The 19976-nt window shown below is 39.6% G+C and overlaps 1 protein-coding gene across 13 annotated transcripts in view; it reads left to right on the top strand.

Annotated features, from left to right (window-relative positions):
* Positions 1-19976, top strand: part of ATG13 (autophagy related 13) — a 42074-nt gene that overhangs the window by 2331 nt on the left and 19767 nt on the right. For all 13 annotated transcript variants that reach the window (XM_061381348.1, XM_061381356.1, XM_061381346.1 and 10 more), the window contains 3 exons: positions 17072-17153; positions 18124-18204; positions 18582-18701. In XM_061381348.1, coding sequence (XP_061237332.1) covers positions 17085-17153; positions 18124-18204; positions 18582-18701 — 270 coding nt within the window. In that variant the 5' untranslated portion in view covers positions 17072-17084. The remainder of the gene's footprint in view (positions 1-17071; positions 17154-18123; positions 18205-18581; positions 18702-19976) is intronic.

A 19976-nucleotide genomic window follows, 5' to 3' on the forward strand; every position in this document is an offset into this window, starting at 1 on the left:
AACACTTTTTACTTTATTATAGAAGAGATGAAAATGACATCATAACACTATGGTTGGAGCACTGCTTAGATCCCAGAGAATGAAGAGTACACCTAAAAAATTCTTCACTGTTATGACCCTTTATTATTCCACTTCAGTGTTTTTCTTTTTTAATGAAAAAAGGTACAGAAACTCACTAATAAGAAATACAAGCTATTCAGGTAATATTTGAATTACCATATTGTTTAAGACTCTCTTGACTTGTTTATTGACTTGAGAGTCTTAAAATATGTATACTAAAAGTTTATTCTTGGACAAAGCTTACCTAAACTTTAAGTGTGGATGATTTAGAAGTAATTTCCAGTTTTCGGTGATGAGTTAAATAAGGTGAATTTCCATAGGGCACCATCTTTTCTTGCATGGATTTAATAGAGGAGAGAGTTCATGGGGTTTTGATCTTTGCCTCCTCTTTGTTAAATCATAGACAACAATAAAAACAGCAAGTAGTCACTGATGGTATAAAGGCAGTGTAGCCAGGGAGAATACAAAGAAGGCTAGCTAGTCCACTATGACCAAGGGGAATAGAGAAAGTTTTCTTGGAAGTTCTCTAGCGGTCCAGTGGTTAGGACTCTGAACTTGCCCTGCAGGAGCCATGGGTTCTGTCCCTAGTTGGGGAACTAAGATCCCTCATGCCACGCAGCAGACAGATGAAAAAAAAGAAAGAAACTTAAAAATTTAGGTTTTAAAATTAGTTTTAAATTGTTTTTAACTGTAGAGTAAATGTGGCCCAGTTTACTCGTGAAATCCCTGAAGTGCCAGAGTAAGTGGCACCAGAAATTTAGATTTGCCCTGGTCGTGTCCCCCATATGCCCTTGGTTACAAGTGATGGGATAAGAGGATAAGAGGGACCTTCCCCGGTGGTCCAGTGGTTAAGACTGAGCTTCTACTGCAGGGGGCATGGGTTTCATTGCTGGTCAGGAAACTAAGATCCTGCATGGCCTGACACAGCCAAAAAAAATTAGTAAATAAGAGAAAGGATAAGATCGTGAATCACTATTACATAGAAAAACAACTAAATTAACATGGAATAGTTAATCTGTCAATAGTTTCTTAGTAAAAGTAAAGGTAAATAAAGAATTTATAAGCAACCTAGATGTCAACCGACAGATGAATGGATCAACTAGTTATGGTACATATATTCAATGCAATATTACTCAGCCATAAAAAGGAATCAATCTGAGTTAGTTCTAGTGAGGTGAATGGACCTGGAGCCTGTTATACAGAGTGAAATAAGTCAGAAAAACAAATATCATGTATTAATGTATATATATGGAATGTAGAAAAATGGTACTGATGAACCTGTTTGCAGGGCAGAAAGAGAGGCTCAGACATCGAGAACAAACTTACGAATACAGCGAGGGGAGGCCCCGGATGAACTGAGAGAGTAGTGTTGAAATATATACATTACCATGTGCAAAATAGATAGATGATGGAAAGTTGCTGTATAACACAGAGAGCTTAGCCTGGTGCTCTGTGACAACCTAGAGGGGTGGGATGCGGTGGGAGGTGGGAGGGGGAGGTTCAAAAGGGAGGGGCCATCTGTATACCTATGGCTGATTCATGTTGTTTTATGGCAGAAACCAACACAACATTGTAAAGCAATTATCCTCCAATTAAAAATAAATTATCCTCCAATTATAAATAAAATTTTAAAATATTATGTAAAATTTAAAAAGGAATTTATAGAAGTGATAACCCAGGATTCTTGATTTGGAAGATACTGCTTTCACATTTGACTTTTGATTCATACAAATGTAAAAGAAAGAAAGTTAAAAATCGTATTATACCCTCAGGCTTAAGCTTTGTACCCAGCCTCACCTTCCTTCTGTGTTGCCCACAGCTATCAGGTCATTGGAAGATATTATATTGAGAAATACTTGCAGAGGTTTAGAAGTCTTGTTTTAAGTATAAGCTTAAGGGGGTTTTTACCCTTTAATCTATTTCTGTTGGATTTTTCAAGAAAGCAGATATTGGCCTTATTTATTCTTTGGACTAGTTTTTAAATTGTTCATAATTAATCAGACACAGCTTTTATCTTTATTCCCACCTCCCATTTTCTGTTGGTTTATTTTACTCTGGTTTCTTAAATTGGATACTTATTTGAGGCTTTTGTTTTTTTAGTTATAAATGCATTTAAGGCTGTAAATTTTCTTCTGACTTCTTTGTCTCATTTGTTGTCAAATATTCTTCATTTTGTTAATTTCTCGATCATTTGTAACTGTTTTTATTTCAATATTTATTATAAAAAGATTTCTATTGTATACATAGTTAACTTTTTATTATGTTTCTAGTTTGCTTGGAAAGAAAATTTTTTAGATGGTCAAGAACATGATCAATTTATGGTGTCCCTTGAACTGAGAACCCTCATGCCACACTGCGTGACCTAAAAAATTTTTTTTTAATAAAATAAAAACAAAACTCTATGTTAAAAATTAGAAAACATAGAAATTATTTTTTCAGTGATCAATGTTAACTTTTCCCAGTTTTAAGGGCTAGAGCTATTATCTGGGATCATTTTTGTATGTTGTCTTGCCAAATTATTCAGCTTTTGCTTTGAAATTATTTGCCTCTTCCTTTTGGAGAGGGAAATGGCAACCCGCTCCAGTATTCTTGCCTGGAGAATCCCATGGACAGAGGAGCCTGGCGGGCTACAGTCCACAGGGTCACAAAGAGTCGGGCACGACTGAGCGAGTTCACTTTCGCTTCTTTATTGACTGCCTCACCTTAATCCAGTGTTATCACCACTCTCATCTGGATTTACTGAATGTCGTCCTAGATGGTCTTCATCTCCCCTTCTCTGTAGTCTGATTAACATCCTTAAATTGTTAACCTTAGAAGAATTTCCATTGACTCCCTCCTGATACACTGTTAGTCTCTTTTGCCCACTTTTATGTCTCCCTACTAATCTGGACTGATTGTACTTACCTAATTTATTTTGCTTTACCTCTTTACGTGAAAATTCTCAGCTGTATAAGTTCCTAATTTGCTTCTCCCTCTTTCTTTTTCCTCTCCCATCTGGGATTCCAGTCACACATATGTTAGACCTTTCCCTGTGTCCTCAGTATCTCAGATAACCTCATGTATCATTTTGTACCTACTGTCTTGATATAACTAAACACCTTAAGTAAACACCTTTCACACTCAAAAGTATCCCCAGTTTGTGGGCAGTCCTTATCTCTCATGCATTCTCTCATACACTTTTCCATATCTCCCATCCTTTTGTCTCTCTATGCTTTGTTTTGGATATTTTCTTTCAGTCTATATTTCCTTTCAATATTTCTGTCTTCTGCTGATCTGATCTGCTGTTAGACTCAACCATTGAGTTCTTAAATTAGCGTTTTATTTTTTAGTTCTAGAATTTCTGTTTGGTTCTTTTTATAGATTTTTGTTCTCTGTCCAAATTCTCCATTTTGTCCTTCATTTAATTGAACATATTGCATAGTAATTTTGAGGTCTGTGTTGATAACTGTTAATGTTTCTGATGTCTTTTGGATTTTGGTCATTCGTGTTTGTCTCTGTGAGTGCCTAATTTACTTTAACATATGCCAGAAATTGTATATGAAGAATTATAGAGATAATGTGTGGGCTAGGATAACATAATTTTCTTTCAGCAAGAAAGTACCTTTGCTTTTGTCAGAGGCTAAGGGCCCACCTTATTCGACACTGTTGAAGCTGAATGATGTTTAAAATTTTCCACATACAAGTGAACTACAGCTATGTGCAACTATGATCAATGATGCTCACAAATATAATATTAATAGTAAATGAAATAAATCAGACACAACCATTTATATGAAATTTTAAAGCAGGTAAAGCCAATCTGTGGTGACTGAATAAGAACAGTGGCTTCTGTTGGGAGGTAAATGGCTAAAAGAAGACACTCGGGGAGTCTTGGGTGCTGATGTTGGCTGTGCCTTATCTGTGTGCCAGTTGCGCTGGTGGGATTGGCTTGTGAAAACTTACCAGGTTGCAATCTAATGATATGTACACTTCTCTGGGTGTGTATTTTCAATTAAAAAGCTTACTTTAGTGAAAAAATTTTCATAATAAAACTTAAAAAAATTAGCTTGAAGACATGCAAATTACAGCTACATTGGTTTTCTGAGAGAAGAACTACTATCCATTGTTTTTGGAAATTAAAAAAAAAAAGTTAACAAATACAGCAACAGCCTTTTTATCTGGGTTATTTATTATGGGTTAAAAGGGAAAAGAGTAATAAGGAAATACAAGAGAATCATATGTTAATACAAAAACTTGCCCATGAGTGTTCTTAGCTGTATTGTTCACAGTAGCCAAAAAGAGGAGGCAACTTAAATGTCCATCACTTGATGATTCAGTTAACACAATGTAATCTGTCTATTCAGTGGAATATTATTCAGCCATAAAAAGGAATGATGTACTGACATATGCTCCAATATAGAGTGAACCTGGAAAATATGCTCAGTGAAGGAAGCAAGTCACATTTCCTTTATGAGAAAATTCCAGAATAAGTAAGTCCATAGGCATAAAGTATACTAGTGGTTGCCAAGGAGAATGAGAAGGGGAATGACAGATAACAGACGTGGGATTCTTTTCAGTGTGATAAAAATGTGGGGATGGTTGCACATCCTTGTGAATATACTAAAAAACACTGAACTGTAAACTATAAAACAGTGAATTTTATGGTGTGTGAGTTATAACTCTGTTAAGAAAAGCTATATAAAGTGAATCTTTAAAAACTGTTGACCCACCGCCTTTCTCAGCATTCTAAACCAGCATGTTTAACAAGTTCACAAGTAAGCATATTTCCTCCTAGGGCGCCGACTCTCCTGCCTCAGAGGTATAGGCTCTTACATTGTCTTGTTCTTTGGAGTTCTTGGTGTTTTATTTCCATGTGCAATCCGTAAGTTTTTAAATTCTGAAATCATCTAGCTAAAAGTTGGAAGGAAGGGTTGTAAGTGGCCTGGCTGTCAATGATCCAAATCTGTGAAAGTTTCTCAAGTCTGCTTCAAACTTTCTTCTGCCTGTTTCTAGGGGTTTTGGTGGTTCTAAACAAGTTTTTAGGTTAGTTTATTGGCTTTTTGTTTCCTTACTCTTCATGCACAGGATGTAAATTTTGGATCTTAGATCTTTGTACCTTACTGAGTTATGCTTTTGAAGTTTTAGGGTGACTTCCCCACCTCCCAACCTTGCCCTGATAGATGGCAAACCTGCTTATTGCTTCTCTAGGGTTCTTCTGGCCTCTGATGAGGAGCACTTGACTCTGGGGTTTTCTGCAGGTTTCTACCTGCTTGTAAGCTTGAGATATGATGCCCACCCGCTGCAGTCTTGTTCTCATGTGTTCATTACAAGAATCTGAGCTTGCTCCCCACAGGCCTCAGCTCCCTGTCATCAGTTTTCCCTTATATTTATGGCTTTAACTCACCTTTTCTCTGGAACCTGGAATTTTTCAATCTTTCTAGTTTAGCTGTGTATCAAGACCTTTTTTATTTTCATATTTTATCTGCATTTTTATGTGCTTGTAGTGGCGGGTGGTGGGGGCGACTGATAACATCAGTTCAGTCCATATTGCTGTCAGACCTCCTCCTCAAAGATTTTAAGCTCATGTCTGTCATAGTGCAGTGCATTAAACTCTATGTCTTATTTACTCTCAAGGCAAGGATATCCTGTGATGGGATCTTAGAAGTACAGCTAGAGCAGTCATTCAGATGTTTGAAAAATTGTATTTGCAATAGGTCTACAAGGAGATAGAAAACCTTTATGCCGGGTGAAAATTAGTTAAGATCTTTACCCTACTATAGCCCATTTGATGAGAATGAATTTTGTTTCTGAATTTAAAATTTTTTTTTTAAATGAAAGAAATACAGAAAAATTGTAAAATATAACTCTTCAGCTTGGTTCACATAGGGTTCGCTCTTGGCCACACTGCTTTACTTTTCTCTGTCAGTGGCAACATAGTATATAACAGAGTGATACACAATTTCTTTTTTTTCCTGGATTCTTGAGAAAGGTTACTTGTATCTCTTTAGAATAAGTATAGGACCAAAGTGTAATTGTATCAAATTCAAGAAATTTAATATTGATGCAATGCCTTTAGTAGTGTATAGTCAGTACTCAAATGTTGCCAAATAGTTTTCATACTGTCCATTATAGCAAGTTTAAAAAAAGTCCTGAATCAAGCATTGCGTTTAGTTGTCGTACCTCTTCTATTGCCTTTATACTATAACAGTTCTTGAGACTTTTTCTCATGTTAAGATTGACAATTTTTGAAGAGTAAGAGCCTCTTATTATGTAAAAGTTCCTGTTTTGCAATATAAGCTCATCTGATTGCTTCCTTGTGGTTAGATTTGGGTTATACAATTGACTAGAAAAGCTCCATAAGTATCATGTCGTTCTCACTACATCACATCAGGAGAATGTAATGTCAGTTTTTCAGTTGTGGGTATGTTTCTCTGATTTATTTATTTATTTATTAAGATTGTGTTCACTGATGACTCTGTAATTAATAATCATCCACATGAAGACTGTTAATATACCATTTGCCAACAAACACATTTTCATGTCATGAATTTATCATCCACTGGTGATTTGCTTGAACCAGTTAGTCCTGCAATGGTTGCAAAATGGGTGATTTTTCTAATAATTTTTATTTCTTATACGTTTACTAATTGGCAGTTTACAGGGAAGAAGTATTTTTTTGTCCCCATTTATTATAGAATTGCCTTTGAAACCAGTGTTGGAGAAAATACGACAATTCTTCCTATATAATAATGACTGTGGCAAGAAAAGATTATCTCTGCTCTTTCGCACTGTTATTTGAAGAAGTAAATGTAAAATTGTCAGTTTTCATTTCGGTGTTCCCCATACTTACATACTGCATGATAAGCATGAGTTTAAAAACACTTGATGGTACAGAGTGTTATTTAAATACTTATCAATCTTGAAAATGTTTGTGCTAAGTGTCAGCAAAAAAACCTTTTTTTAGTTAAAGGCAAAAGTATCCTGTTATCTCTGTAATAGTTTTGAAGTTACTATTCTGTAGAGTATTGTGAATAGAAATACGCATTAAAGAAATGTGAAAGCAGTGTTGATAATATGCCAGGAGATGTTACTCAAAACAATGGAATTTGCTTAATAACATTCATCCTTAAATCAAGGAAACTTTAACTCTTTAATATTAGAGTGGTTCAATATATAAATTTGTTTAAAAAGAAAGTAAGCTAAAGTTGTCTAAGAGAATTAGAAGATAAGCTACAGGGGCTTCCCTGGTGGTCCAGTGGTTAAGAATCCAGCTGCCAATGCAGGGGACCCGGTTCGATCCCTGGTCTGAGAAGATCCCACATGTCGCAAATCAGCTAAGCCCCTGAGCCACGACTACTGAGCCTGCTCTCTAGAGCCCACGAGCCACAACTACTGAGCCCACGTGCTACAACTGCTGAAGCCCTCGTGCCCAGAGCTTGTGCTCTGCAGTGAGGGAAGCCATCACAATGAGAAGCCTGTACACCGAAATGAAGAGTAGCCCCTGCTCACTGCAACTAGAAAAAGCCCATGTGCAAAAACTGAGACCCAGGACAGTCAAAACTTCAAATAAATAAATAAATCTTTTTTAAAAAGAAAAAGCTACAGAATGGGAGAAAATATTTGCAAAAGACATATCTTTTAAGATAACAATGAGTTACCATTTCACACCTATTCAGTTCAGTTCAGTCGCTCAGTCATGTCCAAGTCTTTGCGACCCCATGAATCGCAGCACGCCAGGCCTCCCTGTCCATCACCAACTCCTGGAGTTCACTCAAACTCATATCCATCGAGTCAGTGATGCCATCCAGCCATCTCATCCTCTGTCATCCCCTTCTCCTGCCCCCAATCCCTCCCAGCATTAGAGTCTTTTCCAGTATTTCAACTCTTCGCGTGAGGTGGCCAAAGTACTGGAGTTTCAGCTTTAGCATCAGTCCTTCCAATGAACACCCAGGACTGATCTCCTTTAGAATGGACTGGTTGGATCTCCCTGTAGTCCAAGGGACTCGCAAGAGTCTTCTCCAACACCACAGTTCAAAAGCATCAATTCTTCAGCGCTCAGCCTTCTTCACAGTTCAACTCTCACATCCATACATGACCACTGGAAAAACCATAACCTTGACTAGACGGACCTTTGTTGGCAAAGTAATGTCTCTGCTTTTGAATATGCTATCTAGGTTGGTCATAACTTCCCTTCCAAGGAGTAAGCGTCTTTTAATTTCATGGCTGCAGTCACCATCTGCAGTGATTTTGGAGCCCCCCAAAATAAAGTCTGACACTGTTTCCACTGTTTCCCCATCTATTTCCCATGAAGTGATGGGGTCAGATGCCATGATCTTTGTTTTCTGAATGTTGAGCTTCAAGCCAACTTTTTAACTTTCTTCTTTCCCTTTCATCAAGAGGCTTTTGAGTTCCTCTTCACTTTCTGCCATAAGGGTGGTGTCATCTGCATATCTGAGGTTATTGATATTTCTCCCGGCAATCTTGATTCCAGCTTGTGCTTCTTCCAGCGCAGCATTTCTCATGATGTACTCTGCATAGAAGTTAAATAAGCAGGGTGACAATATACAGCCTTGACGCACTCCTTTTCCTATTAGAATGGCCCAAATCCCAAAACACTGACAGCACCAAATGATGGAGAGATCGTGGAGCAACAGGAATTCTCTCTCATTGCTGGTTGGAATGCAAAATGGTTTAGCCACTTTGGAAGACCATTTGATGATTTCTTACAAAATAAACATACTCTTCCCATATTATCCAACAGTTGTATGCCTATTCCTTACTGAAAGGAGTTGAAAACTTGTTTTCAGCAGGAGATTGGGGGCTTCTTTGGAGAAATTCTTCTTTGGAGAAATTCCCTCAGAGGGAAAATATATTGTAACAATTTTTCTGTTTGTAGGTCCCTCAACTAGAGTCATGGGTCTTGACTCTATTAGGACTCCCCACTCCTACCTGTCACTCTGTGATTCCTTCTTTCTATCTTTAGTTGTGGAAGATCTTTTCTGATAGGTTCTGGTCTTTTTCCTCAAGAATTATTCTATAAATAATTGTAATTTTGGTGCTTGTGAGAGGAGGTGAGCTCAGAGTCTTCCTACTCCAGTACCTTGCTGCTGCTGCTGCTGCTGCTAAGTCACTTCAGTCGTGACCAACTCTGTGTGACCCCATGGACAGGCAGCCCACCAGGCTCCCCCGCCCCTGGGATTCTCCAGGCAAGAACACTGGAGTGGGTTGCCATTTCCTTCTCCAATGCATGAAAGTGAAAAGTGAAAGTGAAGTCGCTCAGTCATGTCTGACTCTTAGCAACCCCATGGACTGCAGCCTACCAGGCTTCTCCAGTTGTGCCCGACTCTCTGCGACCCCATGGACTGCAGCCCACCAGGCTCCTCTGTCCATGAGATTTTCCAGGCAAGGATACTGGAGTGGGTTGCTTTTTTCTCCTCCAGGGGATCTTCCCAACCCAGGGATCGAACCCCGGTCTCCTGCACTGCAGGCAGATTCTTTACCAACTGAGCTACAAGGGAAGCCCTTAGGACCTCCCAAAGGCCAGTTTTCTGACATTAGGGAGGAAGGGCACTTAGAGGGTTTAGAGTGGGCTCTGACTGCTGCTTCTGGGACTTTCAATCTTGTTTTCAGCCCCGTCTGCCACCCTACTTTAGGAGCTATCTGGTGACTAATTCCTTACCCTTTCTCAGGTTATTTGGTTCAGATGAGCTTTCTTTGCTTAGGGTTTCTCCTGCTGCTGGCCTGGATATCAGCTATGCTTGGCTTATTCCGTTATCTGTTTGTCCTACTTTGCTGGACTTTGATGCTGTTATCTCTTATCTGTGTGTATGCTTTTTAAGTTCCTCACTCTTTGTTTTTTAGAAGTGAGTAGAACAAAACAAACATCAAAACCTTTATTTGCCTCTCCCCAGTATTTTGTTGACATCTTTCATTGTTATTTCCTCTTCTGGCTTTATTTATAGCTTTTATATTTCTGTACTTTGAATTCAGGATTGGTAAAATAGTGAGATGAATGGTTTCTATCTGTTTATTTTAAAGATTTATTATTTATAAAACATTTATTTCAAATGCTAAATTTAGCATTTCAGTGTGAACGTAAGTAAAAGATCTGGAAAACCTGTCTACCCAGATAAGTGTGCTTTTCCCTTAGCTGATTATATCATTTGCAGTTAAGCCATGTTGTAGAATCTCTGTCTAGTATTTGGATGTTGGTGCTTATCTACATCCATTGCATAACAGTGGGAACTTTATTTATTTAATGGCATCTTTGTGTGTTAAAATACAAGTCATCTAAAATTTACCGTCTTAACCATTAGTGAGTGTGCAGTTCAGCAGTGTTAAATGCGTCCACACAGTTGTTCACCCTTCTCCACTGTACATCCTCATAACACTTCATTTTGTGAAGCAGAGTTGACCTGCTACATAGTAACTCCCCATTCTGTCTCCCCCCCAGCTCCTGGGAACCACCATTATACTTTCTGTCTCTGCAGTTTTGACTTTTCAGTACTTCGTATAAGTGGAATCCTACAGTATTTGTCTTTTTGTGACTGACTTATTTCACTTAGCATGGTGTCCTCAAGGTTCATCCATGTTGTAGCATGGTCAAATTTTCCTTCCTTTTTATGGCTGACATTTCATTGAACGTATATACCACATTTTGCTTATCCATTATATTTTCAGGTAATTATTTAAAGACATTAGTATGGTGCAAGTCTGCACATGTTCTAAACACTATGGATACAGATATGCATACAGATTTCTCAGGTTTCGGCAATAGGTGAACTGAGAACTTTCAGGTGTATAAGTTGGGTTTAGAAAAGGCAGAGGAACCAGAGATCAAGTTGCCAGTATTCATTGGATCATAGAGAAAGCAAGGGAATTCCAGAAAAACACCAGAAAATTCTTAAAAAGGTGGGAATACCAGACCACCTTTACCTGTCTCCTGAGAAATCTATATGCAGGTCAAGAAGCAACAGTTAGAACTGGACATGAAACAATGGACTGGTTCAAACTTGGGAAAGAAGTATGATGAGGCTATATATTGTCACCCTGCTTGTTTAACTTACATGCGGTGTACATTGTGTGAAATGCTGGTCTGGATGAATCAAGCTGAAATCAAGATTGCTAGGAGAAATATCAGCAACCTCAGATATGCACATGATATCACTCTAATGGCAGAAAGTGAAGAGGAACTAAGGAGCCTCTTGGTAAGGATGAAAGACTGAAAAAGCTGGCTTGAAACTCAACGTTAAAAAACTAAGGTCATGGCATCTGGTCCCATTACTTCATGGCAAATAGAAAGGGAAAAAGTGGAAATCCTGACAGATTTTCTTTTCTTGGGCTCCACAATAACTGTGGACAGTGACTACAGTCATGAAATTAAGACACTTACTCCTTGGAAGGAAAACTATGACAAACCTAGGTACTGTATTAAAAAGCAGAGATATCACTTTACTGACAAAGGTCCATATAGTCAGAGCTATGGTTTTTCCATTAGTCATGTATGGATGTAAGAGTTAGACCATAAAGAAGGTTGAGTGCTGAAGAATTGATGCTTTGGAATTGTGGTTATGGAGAAGACTCGAGAGAGTCCCTTGGACTACAAGAAAATCAAACCAGTCAATCCTAAAGGAAATCAACCCTGAGTATTCATTGGAAGGACTGATGCTGAAGCTCCAATACCTTAGCCGCCTGTTTTGAAGAGCCAACTCATTGATAAAAGACCCTGATGCTGGGAAGGACTGAAAGCAACAGGAGAAGGGGCAGCAGAGGCTGTGACAGTCGGGTGGCACCTCTGACTCAATGGACAGGAGTTTGAGCCAACTCCGGGAGATGGTGAAGGACAGGGAAGCCTTTTGTGCTGCAGCCCATGGGATTGCAAAGAGCTGGACATGAGTTAGTGACTGAACAACAACAACAAACCTGCAAGCCCTACTTTGGCTTAGTCCTCTAGAAGCTGATGTATTTTCTTAGGCTTCCCAGGTGGCACTAGTGGTAAAGAACCCGCCTGCCAATGCAGGAGACTAAGAGAGACAGATTTGATCCCTGGGTCGGGAACATTCCCTGGAGAATGGCATGGCAACCCACTCCAATATTCTTTCCTGGAGAATCCCATGGATGGAGGAGCCTGGTGGGCTATGATCCGTAGAGTCACAAAGAGTCAGACAAGACTGAAGCAACTTAGCAGCGTATTTTTCTTAAAACCTGTCCCATCAGGGGTCTTAATGTAGATAGTCATTTTGGCAGTTATAACATGTTGATAACAATGACTAATGTTGGTACTTGTCTGTAAAGAAAAGAAAGTCAAAAAAAGAGAAAAAAGTCAAGTACATGCCTTGTCAGCCAAGAAGAAGACCCTGTCTAGCCTCTTGGTGTCAGAATTCCAACATTCTTGCCCCCAAGGTGGAGAAAGCTATATGAAGCTAATAGTGGATTGATAGAATTTTAGTTTCCCCAAAATGGTCTCCTTTTAAGAAAGGCAACATGTCAATCACTTGATGCTTCCTTTCTCAGTTTCATTTCTCAATTAATAAATTTCATTCATGTATATAAACTGTCTCCTGTAACTGAAGTCCCCCCAGACCTTGACTGAACTAATAAAATTAGTTTCTTTTGAGCCTGTACGTCCAAGCACTAGACCCTGGGCCAAGATAATCATTTATTTGCTAGTTTCAGTGACCAACATCTTTCCTGAAAGTGCCAGCAGGCTTCCAATTACCTTTTCAAAAATCACTTCCCTGTTTTCCCTACTGATTTTGCATATATAAATAGTTCAAAGAAGTAGTAAAATTTTGGAATTTCTATGCCTGACTTAATAGAAGAAAGAGAGGGGGGGAAAGGCTTTTATGGGAAGAACAAACAAGTTTCTTTAGGAAACACGAGTGTTGAGGAGAACAAATGGGAGAAAAGAAAGTTGGTGATAATATTTGCTTGTGTGGGTGCAAATGGTCTTTGTGTCTTTTTCATGACCATGAAACTCCCCCAGATGGGGGATTTATATTAGGTTTACTCTTGGTCTCTCTCCTGGGAGTAGACGCCAACCTGAAATGAGAATTTATGGCAGTCCTCATTTCTTAGAAGTTGCTGCTTTTAGTCAGATAAGGGAAGCGCTGAAAAGGTTTTCTACATCTGTTGAATCTCAAATGTCTTTAGCTTAAAATAATCTTTATGCCAAAGTAGCATATTTTAGAATGGCATAGCCTGATCCTCTTCAAAGGTAAAGTGAGATCTGGTATCTCTTCCAGATAAGAAATGAGGCTTGAATTAAGGTGGTTATCTATGGAAATGAAAATGCTGCAAATATAAAGGATTTTATATAAGCAGAAGTTTGAAGGATTTAGTAATTGGTTAGCATAGTAAAGAGCAGGAAGAAAAGTTCAACTGTGGGTCTCTCTCTAATGTTCGTACCAAGTTTCCCTTTATAATCCTGGGAGCACTCAAAGAAGGAATTTTGTAAGAGCAAAGCAAAGGTAAACCACCTATTACTTGTAGAGGATGAATTAACATCCTTGGCATCCTAGGCCTAAAGAGACAGTAAGTGCTGGTGTCTTTCTCTCTGTGGAGACACCCCCCCCACCTCCGACTTTGGGGTCAGTAACTAATTCTAGTTAATGGATAATCCTTTTAGTGCTTCCAGTGGTACAAAAAGTCGCAAGAGTCATGCCATTATAGTGTTTGTGTCGGTAGATTCTCTGATAGTAGGAACACGTCCCCACTTTAGGGGCAGCACAGTCCTCCAGCACTATGCTTATCTCAGGTCTATGGCTGGGTTGCTTCAGGGCCTTAAGCTGTTTAAAGCTTTAAAAGATCTTTTTATTTTTACTTTAATATTTGTTTAAGTGGGTAAAGGACTTCCTCAGTAGCTCAGATGGTAAAGCGTCTGCCTACAATGTGGAAGACCTGGGTTCAATCCCTGGGTCGGGAAGATCCTCTGAGAAGGAAATGGCACCCCACTCCAGTACTTTTGCCTGGAAAAGCCCATGGATGGAGGAGCGTGGTAGATTACAGTCCATGGGGTCGCGAAGAGTTGGACACGACTGAACGACGTCACTCACTCTTAAGTGGGTAAAGGCTTGAATTAGCACTTTGTAAAAGAGGAGGATATCCAAATGTCTAACAAACACACGAAAAAAGTGCCAGGAGGGGAAAGGCAGTCATTTAGGCATTAAATTAAATGCCTTTAAAAAGGCATTCAATTTAATCATCAGTCATTCAGTGCAGATTAAATGAGATACCACCACACTCCTACCAGGATGGCTAAAATGAAAGAACCAGCAGTTCCAAGTGGTGCTATAGGAGCCCCAGTGCGTTTGTGGTGGTGATATAAATTGGTACAAACCCTGGAAAACCGTTTGGCAGTAATTGTCAAAGCTAAATACAGGCATACCTTGGATGTATTGTGGGTTGGTTCCGGATCACTGTGATAAAGTGAATTATATGAATTTTTTTGGGATCCCTGTGCATATAAAAGTTGTGTTTTAAACTATAAACTATTAAGAGTAAAATAGCGTTATGTCTTTAAAACGCATGTAGGAACCTCCCTGGCAGCCCAGTGATCCCAATGCAGGGGCACGGGTTAATCCCTGGTTGGGGAACTAAGATCCCACGTGCCCCACAGTATGGCCTTAGAAAAACAACAACAACAAATGTACAAAACTTCATTTGAGTTTTGGGGCTACAATACTTTGGGGCTTCCCTGGTGGCTCACTGGTAAAGAATACACCTGCAAGTGCAGGAGACACATGTTCAATCCTTGATCCGGGAAGGTCCCACAGGCTGCAGAGCAACTAAGCCCGTGCGCTACAACTGTTGAGCCTGTGCTCTAGAGCCGGGAGCCGCAACTCCTGAGCCCACGTGCTGCAACTGCTGGAGCCTGCACACCCCAGAGCCTGTCCTCCGCAACGAGAGAAGCTCCCACTTTGTTGCAACTAGAGAAAAGCCCACACGGCAACAAAGGCCCAGCACGGCCGAAAAAAAAGAATATTGCTAAAAAATGATGCTAACCATCACCTGAGCCTTCAGTGAATTGTAATCTTATTGCTGGTGGAAGTTTCGAAATATTTGAAGAATTGCTAAAATATGACACCAAGACACAAAATGGCGCTGATGGACTTGTTCAACACAAGGTTGACACAAACCTTCAGTTCGTTTAAAAAGGGGGAAGCAGCATCTGTGAAGCACAGTGAAGTGAGGTGCAATGAAACAAGGTATGCCTGCTGACCCAAACTCAGCACTCCTGGCTTTACATGGGACACCAGCAAGGGTTTTTATTCACCAGAAATGTCATGCAAGAATGTAATAGCTAAAAGCAGGAGACAACCCAAATGTTCATCCGTAGAATTTATAGATGGTGACATATTCATAACATGGAGTGCCACAGCAATGCAAAGGAATAAACTGCATGCATTATGAATGGATCTTACTAAGTACAGGAAGCTACACAACAGAAGAGTTAAGACCACTTGATTCCACTTAGAAGAAATTCAAAACAGACGAAGCTAATATGGTGATAAGAGGTTAGAATAATGGTTACTTCTTGGTGGGTTTATTGACCAAGGGGACACAAAAGGAGCCTCCGGCTTATAGGAAATGTTCTATAACTGCATCTGGGTTGTCATTGTATGAGTGTTCATATATAAAGTATTTACTGAGCTGTACACCTAAGGTTTGTGCATTTCACTGCATGTAAGTTCACACCTCAATAAAGAATAGTGTTGTTTTAAACTTGTACTCATGATTTCCTGTTTCAACTCTATCCTTTTCTTAAAACTAGCTTTCCCTCTCACTTTCTTTTTTGTTAACTGAAACCCATTTAAACTTTTTGCACTCAGTCCTTAAATCCTGTCAGCTCTTCCTTTAAAATACCTCCCATCCATATTTCCAAATCACGTCTCTATTAGACTTTTAGCCCTGGCCACAAACCTGAATTAGTGCCAAGGACCTAATTGATTTCCCTGCTCTTCCTACTCAAAACTATTCGACAGTGTGCCAGCAGTGCTATCTTTCTGACGCACCGTTTGGATTGTGTTGCTTCGTCTTCTCAAAAGCCTCGAGGGTGCTCCCCTTCCTGGCGTCAGTCTTTAGCACTGTGTTTGAGACTCTCGTGGTCTGGCCCAAACCAGCCATACACAATCACTGGAAAATTGGAGTACTTAATAGTTTAAAACCCATTTTTCTCCTGTGGCTTATATGCCTTTGTTCATGCTCTTCTCTGCCCTAAATGCTTTCTTCTTCATACCAGCCCCTTCTCATCCCACCCCCACCCTGCTGCTGCTAAGTCACTTCAGTCGTGTCCGACTCTGTGTGACCCCATAGACGGCAGCCCACCAGGCTCCGCCGTCCCTGGGATTCTCCAGGCAAGAATACTGGAGTGGGTTGCCATTTTCTTCTCCAATGCATGAAAGTGAAAAGTGGAAGTGAAGTCGCTCAGTCGTGTCCAACTCTTAGCGACCCCATGGACCGCAGCCTACCAGACTCCTCCATCCATGGGATTTTCCAGGCGAGAGTACTGGAGTGGGGTGCCATTGACTCCCACCCAAAGTTAAACTGATTTAGTGGTCTTTTGAAGGAATGTTGGGCTTCCCAGGTGGCGCTAGTGGTAAGGAACCCGCCTGCCAATGCAGGAGACATAAGAGACGCGGGTTTGATCCCTGGATTGGTTGAAAGAATGTTAACTTATTTTATGTTTTAATAAAGTTTTTGCCTCATTAAAACTTAGTCTTCAATATGCTGGGTAATATAACTTTTTAAATGCATAAGTTTAAAAGCTCAAAGTTTCATATTCAGGTAAAATGGCTTTTCTCATCTTTGTTCTAGGTCTATAGATTTAGCTCTTTGGAGTTTATTTTCCTCAAAAGATAGTATCTTCTGTTTTTCATGTTGGTGTCTTTAGTCGAGGGGAGGGGAGGTTTTACCTCCTACATGACTATTCATACAGCTAGTAGACAATGCCATCTCTGTATGCTTTGTTATAGCAATCCCTTTTAAAACACAGTCACATTATTCAACACTTTTTTTTTTTTTTCTGTTTTAGATTCCTATAGGCAATGGAAACTGATCTTAATTCCCAGGACAGAAAGGACCTGGACAAGTTCATTAAGTTTTTTGCCCTCAAGGTAATATATCCGTTCTCTTGAGCCTAGAACTGTTAGAAATAACTTCCATGCCTCTCCCTTTTTGGAAATACAGCATAACAGCTTGCAGCTTGCCCATTTTAAGGGATACTTCTGTCTGTTGTAAACCAAACTGTGAAATTTGGGGGCGGTACTGGGGGTGTAACTAAAAAGCTTCCAATTTTCCAAAGCTACTTGTTAAAAAAAATAACATTTTTTTTGCAAGCCTGTTTGCAGAAATGTCAAACTTATTATGCCAGGTTATTGGCACAGTATGTTCCCTTGGGGTGAGAACAAAGACTGGACTAGAATGGACAGCAGTTTGGGCATCTTTCCCTAAGCATCATCTACCTCTGAATTCTCTCACTTTCCGCTTATTGTCCCCTTCTGTGTAAATGAAAAATTAAAACTGAATTTTGAGTGTTATAGAAGGCATCTTTTCCTAAATCTAAAAATCATTTCCACCTCTATCTCTCCTTCCTCTCAACCATTGGTATGTAAGAACAAGCCATGCAGTAGATTCTGGTTGTAAAATTAGCCGGAAGACTTTTGCCATATGGGCCAAGTCATATGAATAATTGTGGATTCCTTGGTTTAAATCTACTATGATTACATAAGTGTATGGCAGTGAATATTTAAACCTACGATTGGACTTGTTTCTTGATGAAAGTCAGAGCCCCCACGTGCAGCTTTCCTTCTGCCATGTGAGTGTATTATAGATTACAAGCCTCAGACTATGGTTTCTCTTAATTGGTTGACACTAGGTCCTCAGGAATATTTACAGTATTATTTTTGTGCCCTTTTTTTTTTTTTTTCCCTGTTCTTGATGGTTTTAAATCTTATCCTTTCCTGAAGTATAGTTAAGATCATTGGCACCTTTTTAACCCTGCATTGAGAGGGTTTTAATCTTGATTAGGAGCCAAATCAGTTTGTTGAAACGTCACCTTTGATTTTTTTGTTTGGTTTTTTTCAGACTGTCCAAGTGATTGTCCAGGCTCGACTGGGAGAGAAGATTTGTACTCGTTCGTCTTCTTCCCCAACGGGTTCAGACTGGGTAAAATTCCTGTTCTTTGCTGAGGGATATACTATGGTGTTTGTCACAAGGAATCATGGTGTAGTAATAAATAATAATATTTCTAGTATTACTAAGTCATAACATTAAAATGCCTAATTCCATTTGATCCATTCACTTGGAAAATTCATTCTTCATTGAATGTTAGTCCTGGATGTTCTTTGGTTTTCCTCTGTGATGAGTGAAAACTTATCAACCTGAGTTTTGGGGCCTTGATGCAAGACATCTCTTAAGGGGAAAGGAGAAGTGAATGACTGTCCTTAGTCAGGGTAAGGCCTACGTTACTCAGTATCCAGTCTTACTACTTTGATTCCATAATGTTCCTTGCGAGTGTTTAACACAAAGTTCTTGTATTCTAGTTCAATTTAGCAATCAAAGACATCCCAGAGGTTACACATGAAGCAAAGAAGGCCCTGGCAGGGCAGCTGCCTGCTGTTGGGAGGTCTATGTGTGTGGAGATCTCACTCAAGACTTCTGAGGTAAGGTTATGGCCAGGACAGGGTCTTAACTCAGCACCCAAAGCACTTTACACTCTGGTTCCAACTCAGCCTTGTTCCTACGCTTTCCCTCTCTGATCGTCTCATGGTTCTCTGAGGAGGTCATGGTTTTTGTACTTATTCTTCCAACCACTTGGAGTAGATTCTTCACTCTCATCTTCATATATATATCATCTGTAAGTGATGTGTTTCTGCTCATCCTTCAACACTCATATGCTCTAAAGGATCTCCCTTTCTAACCACTCTCTAGATTTCCTGTGTGCTTTGTTTATATTTGTTTCTTAGAGTATAACTTGCTGGAATGTGATTTTTTTTTAATGTGTTTTTCCACCTTTTTCCATGATGCAAATAGTTTTTCTTGTATGTTTATTAATCTATTTCCACTACAGGATTGTGAGGCTGTGTGGAATAATAAAAGGCTAATGGAGTTTAGAGCTATACAGAACCAAATTCAGAGCCTAGCTGAGTAACTCTGGCCAAAGTACTTAGCCCCACCTCTACCACCACCACACTTCACAGTCTTGTGGGGCTATACTTCTTCATTTAATTTTTATTTGTAAAGTGTATAAATAAAATATGGTATACAGTTATTACATGTTCCTGTTGATACTTTACACTTTTATTCTTGAGGTCAGCAGCCATGCCACACCTTTTTATCTGTGTAGTTCTTCAATTCTCTTTGAAACGACGCAGGATATAATAAATAATCATCTCTGTGCCTGTCACAGTGCTTTGGATGGCACATAGTAGGCTCTTAATTTTTTATTGTGTGAATGATGTCAGTATGTAGTCTGTAGAAATCTTAGTACCAAATAAAAGAAAACATCCTATTCTCTTTATTGAATTACTGGTGTATACTGTGAGTTATTTTCCTTAGTGATCCTTAGGGAGTCCAAAAGGAAGAACTCTCTCATCTCTCAGGCATCTGTGAAATCAGATTCTAAACTGTTGTGAGTGGACTTCCCTGGTGGCTCAGTGCTAATCTGCCTGCCAATGCAGGAGACACAGGTTCGACCCCTGATCCAGGAAGATCTCACATGCTGTGGAGCAACTGTTGAGTTTGTGCTCTAGAACCTGTGCTCCGCAACAAGAGAAGCACCACAGTGAGAAGCCCCTACACCCCAGCTAGAGACTAGTCCTCGCTTGCTGCAACCAAAGAATTGCCCTCACGTAGAGCCTGGGTCTCCTGCACTGCAGGCAGATTCTTTGTTCCTGAGCCACTGGAAAGCCCTGGTAGAATACTATGTGGCCATTAAA

Source organism: Bos javanicus, chromosome 15 (assembly GCF_032452875.1).
Source record: "Bos javanicus breed banteng chromosome 15, ARS-OSU_banteng_1.0, whole genome shotgun sequence".
NCBI lineage: Eukaryota > Metazoa > Chordata > Mammalia > Artiodactyla > Bovidae > Bos > Bos javanicus.